The sequence below is a fragment of the Nicrophorus vespilloides genome, unplaced genomic scaffold (assembly GCF_001412225.1).
Source record: "Nicrophorus vespilloides isolate i.1.1-1 unplaced genomic scaffold, Nicve_v1.0, whole genome shotgun sequence".
NCBI lineage: Eukaryota > Metazoa > Arthropoda > Insecta > Coleoptera > Silphidae > Nicrophorus > Nicrophorus vespilloides.
In genome coordinates, this window is record NW_017097468.1 from 1 (window position 1) to 11,453 (window position 11,453).

At 33.0% G+C, this 11,453-nt stretch overlaps 1 protein-coding gene across 1 annotated transcript; it reads left to right on the forward strand.

The window, feature by feature from the left end:
• Window positions 1–964: 964 nt before the first annotated feature.
• Window positions 965–10,420, forward strand: LOC108560191 (fringe glycosyltransferase-like; the record flags this gene model as incomplete). The annotated part of the gene is made up of 2 exons (XM_017917643.1): window positions 965–1,156; window positions 10,335–10,420. Coding segments are annotated over 2 exons (278 nt in total), but the record flags the coding sequence as incomplete, so codon positions are not given.
• Between the last annotated feature and the right edge of the window lie 1,033 nt (window positions 10,421–11,453).

Here is an 11,453-nt window from a genome sequence, read left to right on the forward strand (position 1 = left end):
CACAGTAATATATCGATACTTGCTAGATTCCCCAAACATTCAGCTTTCATATGCATCTTTTGGATCATTCTAATCTATTATAGTTTCTGAGAAAATCACTAAAATGTGAAAACACTGCTTTTTCGAGCATTTTTTCAACTTTGAACATGAATTACAGCCAAACGGCTAAAACCACAGTAATATATTGATACTTGCTATAATAATTTTCTGTAGTCTTTATTATTCATATTTTTAGTACAATATATGTAAGGATTACAATATATGTAAGGATTACTTTGGAAATGATGATTATTGATTTACTATATAACTTCACTTGAAGTATTCTGCGTTTGTGCAAATGTTAATGCTGTAACTGTGAGCAATTGGGGGATTAGAGGAAAGCATCATGCATGGATTCATCGCATATTAATCACACTGTGATGGATATATTTGGAATACCAAGAACCGTTGAACCCGAATCAATTAATCGATGTGCCGATGGGCATAAGGAGAAACGAAACAATTAGAAAGTGCAGATTGTATTTATATTTATATATCGAACATGCATGAATATTCATCGTGTAAACATTAGATTATTAATGATGGGTTAAATTTCCGAAGCGAGATAAAGATCGCATCAATCACTCATCGAAGTCGAACATGTTTCACTCTATATCGTTTTTTCTTTTTTACTACTTATTCCTCCTCCTTCTTCATCTGGCTTCGCCTTTACACGATTTAATGGTAGAACGTAACTGACAGCAGATGCAAATGAAATGGATTCGGATCGGGTATCAATCATTTCCACATGATACCTGACTTCGAAATCGAATTGGTCCACATATTATTTAATTTACGACCGGACAGGACATTGAGACCGTATCGTGTGTGTATGTGTGTATACACGGATCGAGTATGGTAATTGATGTATACCTACATTCTTCGTTCGGGCTACAAACTTAATAAAACACACGCTTGATCCACATTTTGTTGCTCCTTTTCATTTTTTCTCTTTCGTTTCTGTTCTAGATGGTTCTGCCATTTCGACGATGACAACTATGTGAATGTCCCTAGGCTCGTCAGGTTCTTGGGAGATTACAGCCCGATGGAGGATTGGTATTTGGGTAAAACGAGTATACAGGCGCCTCTCGAAATCACCAATAAAGATAAAGTCTCGGTAAGCATAACTATTTCATCTACTTCTTTCATATAATTAAGTAGTTTTTAATTACACTTGTGACATGAAAGAGTATGAATGGAAATTGAAAAATCAATACTTAATCAAGTATTGATGGAATTTCTGCTCTGGAAATGATTGCGAATTAACGAAAGTGCAGCGTCGGACCTTAATTGGCCGTTAGAAATTTAATTAAATTCCAAATCACAAAACCGAAGCCGTATCCATCTCCACCTTCTACCGTACTCGAACTGAATCTCCTCTTATATACTATAGAAAAAAAAAAGCTAAGAAGATCTGAAGAAGTGAACAAAAAGGTAGAGAAATTCCCTTTTAATCTTCAGTGTTAATTAGGCGATTAGTATGCATGGAAAAGCCGTACAAAATCCCAATTAATTTAGTCCCAGAAAGATGGTAGATAATAAAAGAGGCGATGTTACAGTTCCATCCTTAAAAACGTCTTAATGCCATCAAGTTCTTTTTCTTTTCTTTTTCTTTTCCACTTGCATATAAATATTCATGCGGAAAGCGAAACTCGTTATCGAAAAGAGCTAATTTAATTATTTCAGAAACCGTCGATAAATCCTTCTCCATCCGCTCTATCAGATGCGTTTTTAATCCAATTAAATTCGACAAAACACAAGAGCATTTCTGAACGCCGCTGCTGTTGTTGTATGGTTTTTCTCTACTTTTTTTTTTTAAATCTTTCTTTATTATTTTGTGTTGCGGTGTATGCAAATCCTGGAACGAGATACGTTTGCGAATGCATGCAGAAATGTATGGTGCTTCGAATGCAGATTGCTGGAGTTTTTAATCAGAATAAAACGCTCTCGAAAACTGAAAACGTTTCGCGAACTGCGGAAGAAACGCACAGTTTTAAATCACCTTCTAGAAATAAATCCTGCATAATAATTAAGGATATGCAACTTTGCGTATCTACTCTAAAAGAGTCAATGATTTGTGGAATACAGTTTTCTTATTGAAATGTTCGATTTCACTTTTAGTAATGTTAATTACAATTAGATTTATAATAATTGTACTTGAAAAGAAATGGGAATGTTGAAAAATGTTAAATTGTGTGTGGTCATAAGTGCATTGAAAATATCGATTAAACTAGAATGTCCGTAAGAAAGAAATAAAGTGGAATTTATGTAATCGCCGTCGTAGATCATCGAAATCCGTGCGGCTTCCGAGGGATTTAATCAAATAAAGTGGCGAAAGTTGGAAGAACGCTAATGAAATTCCAGTTTTATGGAGAGAGAGAAGACTTTCTGCCATGGTTAATAGACTAGATCAGGAGCTTAACAAGTACGGATTGATAGTGTAACGGTATTTGCGCATTAATAAACTAAGGGGGCCTAGAAAACAGTTAACGATCGATGCAGCAGAGTTAGTTAGCTTAGGTTCCATTGATCCGAATTAAACGAAAAAGCAAGGAAATGTTATAAGTGTATGTATCTGTAGCATGCACGTATTAATGGGTGTGTGTGTGCCTTTCACCGCTTGTGCTTCGGTTCGCTTCCTGGCCAGCAGCAAGCGACCACAGCCCGAGGAGCCTTTCCACTTGGCTGCATCTCGTCCATCAATTCCCAACTAAGGAGCAAAGATCTCTTCGGCTCTGCGGCTCAGAGAACGCTAAAAATCTTTTGAATAAAATTACACAGATTCGAGATGAAGATGCAGAAAAGATGAAGAAGAAAAAATTGTGTTCAATGGTACAAATAATGGGTTGATATTAAATCGCCGCGGTGGATCGGTTTAAAATTACCAAATGGTCGTTGCGGTCGTACGCGGAGGAGCGTGAAAGTGAATCGCGCAATTTTGGTCAAAACCATCTGCGGATGATGGAATTTCACACGGGAATGATCATATAGTAGTACCATGGACAAAAACAAAAAAACAAAATTGAAACAAAACTGGATTCCATAACGGAATCACCGAAATTGCCAATTGACCAGCGACGCCTACGCGGATCAAATTAATCCCACCCTGTCTATCTCTCCGCTCTTCGGTGCGGTAATTAACAGCACCCGTTCATCCAATTACCGGATTAGATTGGATTAAACGCGCGTTCTTAAATAATTGAAACTGCGCGGTGGAAAAAAAAACTAGAATAACAAAAAAAAAGAACAATTAGAGAAGATAAATGGAAATAATGAAGGAGTTAGCACATCTGGATTGTGTGTGCTTGAATGATGGCATATAGTTTCGATGGTGGATAAAAAGCTTCAATGATTGATGCTTGTTCCATCGGTTAAAAAGTTGCCGGAGGCCGCCGAACCCATTGTTATCAATGCTATTATAAATTACGTCCCTCTCCTGATGAATGGCTTTAATATTTAATTACGCGAGGCTCGATTATAATAACGAGCCATTAAGGAATTACGTATGCACGCATTTCGGCGTTCTTTTCCATTAGCGAGAATAGAGCAAAGTTTTTGAAGGCGGGATTTTAAAGGCGAAGTTCTTCTGCGCCCTCTCCCAAAAACCCTGTTTAATCCTTCCTTCTACCCGCAGGAACCATCCACTTCATCCCTTTAGCAACTTCTTAATCTTGCAAAATTCATATTTATAGTTTCTTGTATGTTTTTCTTAATTCATTAAATTACAAGTAATTAATCAATACAATTCGATTGCTCCATTTTCTGTGGACGTTGGATGCATTCATAATAGATCAAAGCAAGTTACCTTATATTGCTTTAATTAATTGCGACCGGTTGTGGTATCAATTATTGATAATATTGTGATGCTGGTATTTTACAGTTAAGAAACCCGCGTTATTTGCTTTTGAAAATAATGGAAAATAAAAGCGAAGAATAAATAAAAAAAAACTGGTGCAGACGTCGACTTATGTTTTAAAGATTACGTCTCGTTAAACTTGGAGAAATGAAAGCGGCGGCGTCTATAAATGACGGAGTGGAGATTACATCAGGGTGGCGAAAAAATAGACTTTGAAGACGTGGAAATATAAAATTATTCGATATTTATGTGATTAATTTGAGGGATTTTAATGATAATTCTTATATGATAGAAGAAATGTTAGTTAATGTTGAAAGTTCAATTAATCATTGATGAAATGTTATAGTTTTGTTGATGTTTGAAGTATTCTGCGGATGATATTAACTGAATGTTAAAGGTGTTACGTTTGATATATTGCTGTTTCGTCGGGATAGAATTAATCTTCTTCGGAGCACATTCATCACCTATTGAGTAATGCGCTGGGGGTTTCGTATCATCGCATAATTTCTGGATCTGCACAATCCGAAGCCGAAAGGAATGCCATCGACTCGTACCATAAATCGAGACGGACAACAATAACAGAAATAATGTTAAATGGATGGACGAAGCTCTTCCTCCGACAGTGTTTAAAAAGCAATTGAAACGGTTGTGTGTTGTGTGCATTCGTTGTGAAGCCGGCGGTCATTATTCAGATTTAAACATGCGGAACTTAATCTTCGTGGAGCGCGAGTTAAGTGTGCCTCTGTTATCTGATAGCAGGAGGAAACCGAGTTTACGATCGGCACGGCGCCGTAAATCTCTGCGGAGTTGACCTGGGCGATCGTCGTCAGTAAGTAGCCTTCTTCTTCGTCTGCATATCCTCTCTCCGACTCTCTCGTTGCGCTCGTTCTGATCTCTAGTCAGGCGAACGAGCGAGAGCGCCCCACGACCACGCCTAATACCACCGTCCGAGGGCGATCATATTTATTAGAAATTAGAAAGGCGCTTAAGTGTTTCAGTCACGATTCGCGTCTTCTGCGAGAGGAGAGACCATTTATTCCTCATACGAGAAGAAACACACCGAATATAGGTGTGTTCCGACGAGGCGAATCTCGGAAACATATATATCACGCCCAGCAGAGAGTTCTTGTATTCTCTCGCCTTTCCAACATCACCAATCATCCATTTTTAAGCACACTTAATTCCTACCCGTGTTCAACGCTCTATCTCGTACTTCTATATATATAAATATATATACACGAATGAACTACTGAACTTTCGACGTTTTTTTTTCCTTCTTTACCTTCGGTTTCACGTAATTGCTGCACGCGCACGCAACACCAACGGTGGTTACGAAATAGGAAATAGCTCAATTCTGTTCAAATGGTAAATTTAAAAATACTAGTAGTAGTTAAAATTATATACCATTAGATTGTTCCAATAATTACACATTTCAAATACACTTTTTACAGTTTCAAATCATAGTTTCCAGAATTAAACAGAAAACTAATGTTAACTTCCCTAAAGTTTTAACTTAAATATTTTCACAATTAATCAAATTTATTAAAATAATATGAGAAAGGTTTTTTTGTAACTTTTCATTATCGAAGTTAAAATTATATACCATTAGATTGCACCAATAATTACACGTTTCAAATACTTTTTTCACAGTTTCAAATCATATTTTCTTTCCTTTAATCCAGAATTAACTTTACAGAAAACTAATGTTAACTTCCCTAAAGTTTTTACTCAAATTATTCAAATTTATTAAAATAATATGAGAAAGGTTTTTTTTGTAACTTTTCATTATCGAAAACTGTTTAACTTGAATACAGATTTAATCTTTAAAAGACTTTACATACTGAACAGTATCATATATTCAGTAATTTTATAGTTTTAAAGTATTTTTTTTTTCGAAATTTTTAACATATTTATCAAATAAAACATTAATGAAAATCTCCAATAATTACACGTTTCAAATACTTTTTTCACAGTTTCAAATCATTTTTTCTTTCCTTTAATCCAGAATTAACTTTACAGAAAACTAATGTTAACTTCCCTAAAGTTTTAACTTAAATATTTTCACAATTATTCAAATTTATTAAAATAATATGAGAAAGGTTTTTTTTTGTAACTTTTCATTATCGAAAACTGTTTAACTTTAATACAGATTTAACTTTAAAAGACTTTACATACTAAACAGTATCATATATTCAGTAATTTTATAGTTTTAAAGTATTTTTTTTTTCGAAATTTTTAACATATTTATCAAATGAAAATCTCCAATAATTACACGTTTCAAATACTTTTTTCACAGTTTCAAATCATAGTTTCTTTCCTTTAATCCAGAATTAACTATACAGAAAATTAATGTTAACTTCCCTAAAGTTTTATCTTAAATATTTTCACAATTATTCAAATTTATTAAAATAATGTGAGAAAGGTTTTTTTTTGTAACTTTTCATTATCGAAAACTGTTTAACTTTAATACAGATTTTACTTTAAAACACTTTACATACTAAACAGTATCATATATTCAGTAATTTTATAGTTTTAAAGTATTTTTTTTTCGAAATTTTTAATATTTTTATCAATTTTGATTATTTTCAAATGCAATTCAACCATTCTCTTTTTATACAGAAGTTCCAGTCACGATCGATTAATTGTTGTCACGATTAATATTTATAGTTATAATAAACGTGTCTGACTTACATCATGATTCAAGATATTGGATCTCTTTACTATTTTAAAGATCTTGAACTACTTCATGGTTTCTTTTGTGATTAACTTCAAACGATTAAAAAATTCTATATAAAATTGTAATGGTAGTGTTTGCGTATGATCCAATTAATTCCAACAGAAATGTGATCGTTTCAACGTAGAGTTTTCTCTTTTTGGGAGCGGAGATCCGGATAACGAGCGTACAAATGGACCGTAGAAAATCGTTATCGTGAGTTATGCGAGTATTTTCTTTACATTTTATTTTTTCTCTTTAAACCCGTCTTGTTTATACCGAAACCCGATGGTCCACACCGTCTATTAACGCTACCAGTCTTTGATCCATTAATTAGAGCTCCCAGATAAACGTCGTCTTCGCTCCAGCTTTTAAAAGTCCGGACTTCATTAAGTAGACTGATTAACACGATCCCGTCTCAGTTTGGTCACATACTTGTCGCAACTTTGCTCGTATCTTTCGATTCGATCTTTCTCTCGTTCCACGCATAAGATACTCTTCACAATTAGAACCTCTGTGCAGCTTTTACACTCAGCGTTAAATGCATGCAATTAATGCGCAACAAATCTCCGATTAAATATGAATAAAACAATGCTCTCTCTGTCTATGCTTCTTGCTCAAATCGTGATTGTTGTGAGAATATACTCGGAGTTAATCGGTTTCTAAAGTTCGTTTTATCTTAATTGGAAACTACAAAGAGGAGGGCCTCAACTAAGAAGTGGTAGCGATTAAAGAAAATTAATTCTTTGAATAATAAACAACAAGGACACTGTACACAATCATAAAGAGTTCAACAATCGTTTTTTTTCTTTACTCAATTTTAATTTCAAATTTCATCGAATCGAAACTAATTAATAAATAGTTAAAACTTTCGACTGTAATTATAGATAAAGTTGTACAAATGTTCGGTTTTTTGTACATTACTTTAAACTTATCTTATGATTATGTGAATGCGAATAAATTTTTGAACTTTATGGAAAGGAGAATTTCTGATATTTAGGTGATTCTGCAGAATGTAAAAATAAAAAGTTACGTGTATATGAAAATGTAAATGAACATGGGTGCATAGGAATGGAGGGAAATTGTGCATTAGCATATGTAAATTCTCTTTAAGTTTAGATGTAAGTGTATTACGTAATTCGTATGCGTTTCTTACAAGAATTTAGGATATTTTATTAGATAAAAAAATTGCAAAAAAAAAATGTTCAATTTTGAAAAGTTATAACAGAAAATTGGTAAGGGCTACAATTCTGATAGTAGGCTTATTGGAAAGGTAATTGTTTTTTCTATAATTTGCATAGTCGATGATTGGATTGGTTTGCGGGGTTATTGAATGATTGAATAAAATGTGAGTCGGGATTTCTTGTTGAAATTAAAAATTGTAAATAGTTTCTATTATAGTTAATCATTAGCATATGTAAATTCACTTTAAGTTTAGATGTAAGTGTATTACGTAATTCGTATGCGTTTCTTGCAACAATTTAGGATATTTTATTAGATAAAAAATTTGCAAAAAAAAATGTTCAATTTTGAAAAGTTATAACAAATTGGTAAGGGCTATAATTCTGATAGTAGGCTTATTGGAAAGGTAATTGTTTTTTCTATAATTTGCATAGTCGATGATTGGATTGGTTTGCGTGGTTATTGAATGATTGAATAAAATGTGAGTCGCGATTTTTTTGTTGAAATTAAAAATTGTAAATAGTTTCTATTATAGTTAATCATTAGCATATGTAAATTCACTTTAAGTTTAGATGTAAGTGTATTACGTAATTCGTATGCGTTTCTTACAACAATTTAGGATATTTTATTAGATAAAAAATTTGTAAAAAAAAAAATGCTCAATTTTGAAAAGTTATAACATAAAAATGGTAAGGGTTACAATTATGATAGTAGGCTTATTGGAAAGGTAATTGTTTTTTCTATAATTTTTATGGTCAATGATTGGATTGGTTTGGGTGGTTATTGAATGATTGAATAAAATGTGAGACGCGATTTTTTGTTAAAATTAAAAATTGTAAATAGTTTCTATTATAGTTAATCATTAGCATATGTAAATTCACTTTAAGTTTAGATGTAAGTGTATTACGTAATTCGTATGCGTTTCTTATAACAATTTAGGATATTTTATTAGATAAAAAATTTGCAAAAAAAAATTGCTCAATTTTGAAAAGTTATAACAGAAAATTGGTAAGGGCTACAATTCTGATAGTAGGCTTATTGGAAAGATAATTGTTTTTTCTATAATTTGCATGGTCGATGATTGAATTGGTTTGCGTGGTTATTGAATGATTGAATAAAAAGCGAGACGCGATTTTTTGTTGAAATTAAAAATTGTAAATAGTTTCTATTATAGTTAATCATTAGCATATGTAAATTCACTTTAAGTTTAGATGTAAGTGTATTACGTAATTCGTATGCGTTTAATATAACAATTTAGGATATTTTATTACATAAAAAATTTGCAAAAAAAAATTGCTCAATTTTGAAAAGTTATAACAGAAAATTCGTATGGGTTACAATTATGATAGTAGGCTTATTGGAAAGGTAATTGTTTTTTCTATAATTTGTATGGTCGATGATTGTATTGGTTTGCGTGGTTATTGAATGATTGAATAAAATGTGAGTCGCGATTTTTTGTTGAAATTAAAAATTGTAAATAGTTTCTATTATAGTTAATCATTAGCATATGTAAATTCACTTTAAGTTTAGATGTAAGTGTATTACGTAATTCGTATGCGTTTCTTACAACAATTTAGGATATTTTATTAGATAAAAAATTTGCAAAAATAAATTGCTCAATTTTGAAAAGTTATAACAGAAAATTGGTAAGGGCTGCAATTATGATAGTAGGCTTATTGGAAAGGTAATTGTTTTTTCTATAATTTGTATGGTCGATGATTGAATTGGTTTGCGTGGTTATTGAATGATTGAATAAAAAGCGAGACGCGATTTTTTGTTGAAATTAAAAATTGTAAATAGTTTCTATTATAGTTAATCATTAGCATATGTAAATTCACTTTAAGTTTAGATGTAAGTGTATTACGTAATTCGTATGCGCTTCTTACAACAATTTAGGATATTTTATTAGATAAAAAAATTGCAAAAAAAAAAAGTTCAATTTTGAAAAGTTATAACATAAAATTGGTAAGGGTTACAATTTTGATAGTAGGCTTATTGGAAAGATAATTGTTTTTTCTATAATTTGTATGGTCGATGATTGCATTGGTTTGCGTGGTTATTGAATGATTGAATAAAAAGCGAGACGCGATTTTTTGTTGAAATTAAAAATTGTAAATAGTTTCTATTATACTTAATCTCGTTGATTTGCATATAAAGTAGTCATGTAATCGATAAACCGCTTCTCGGTTCTTCTATGAAACGAGATTGCACCAGTTTTGTTCTCTTCTCCTGAAATTGGAAGCGTCGCTGGAGTATCAATTAGTCTCTGCGAAAAACGTCGAAGGCCGTTATTAGTTACTAGTCACAAGACTTTTATTCCGATTATCCCCATAAATCCGGAGCGCTCGAGTAATCCGAACGACAAGAGTTATGGTTCGTAATAACTGGAGGAATAAGAAATGTGGAGAAGAAAAAAAGGAGGATGAACGTGCATCCTGCGGTGTTTCTCTGTGCATGCGTGAGTCTTTCTGTGTGTTTGAATGTGCAGTAAACATTTTCTAATTGCGTCTACTTTACTTCTTGTTTTCTCTCTCCTGTTTCCAGCAAAAAGTCAAGTTTTGGTTCGCCACAGGTGGTGCGGGTTTCTGTCTGAGTCGAGCGCTCGCCCTCAAGATGATGCCGGTCGCTAGGTAAGTCCCAAGTCTGAATTCAGAAAACCTTCAGTCTACCTACATACGCATGTATTTCTTTTCTTATTCCTTCGTTTCGTTTCTTAAACCAAAATGAAATGAAATGAGAGAGAGAAAAAAAGAATTGGTGAAGAACGCGAGAATGGAGAGGAGCAGCGCGGAATGTTTCCCTGTTAAAATTCCGAAACCAATTCAGATCGATGTTTTTAATCCGGCCGTTAAGCGTTTTCGGTGGCCGCTCATTAGGGAATACCGGGGGCCGGGAGCCCTCCTAATTCGAAAGTAACAGAAGAGGAACGAAAACAAAAGTAAAAAAGAAGAAATGCGGAGGAGCTTCAAAGCCGACCAACCGAGCCGAAGAGGTGGAGCCCCAGAAAACAAACAGTTTCGTCGGCATCAGAAACAATGAACAGAGAGACAAAAGCTCGAATTAAAAGAATCGTAAAGAAAAACCGCAGTGGAAATATTCAAATAATTGATGTAAAACAAACAAAGTTGAATTTATTCAGAAACAATTATATATTGTAATAAGATTTTCAAGTTCATAATTAAAAATTAGTTGTTTTCAATTGGCAATGTATGAATACTTGCTACATTCCCCAAATATTCAGCTTTCATATGTTTTATCCATTTGGCTGTAAACGTCGTTAAATGTTGAGTTTCACATTTTAGCTGATTTTCTCAAACTATAATAGATTGAATGGATCCAAAAAATGCATATGAAAGCTGAATATTTGGGGAATGTAGCAAGTATTCATACATTGCTGTGGATTTATCCGTTTGGCTGTAATACGCTTTTAAATTTAAGTTAGAAAAAGCAGTGTTTTCACATATTAGTGATTTTCTCAGGAACTATAATAGATTGAATGGATCCAAAAGATGCATATGAAAGCTGAATGTTTGGGGAATGTAGCAAGTATTCATACATTGCTGTGATTTTATCCGTTTGGCTGTAATACGCGTTCAAAGTTGAAGTTTCACATTTTAGTGATTTTCTCAGGAACTATAATAGATTGAATGGATCCAAAAAATG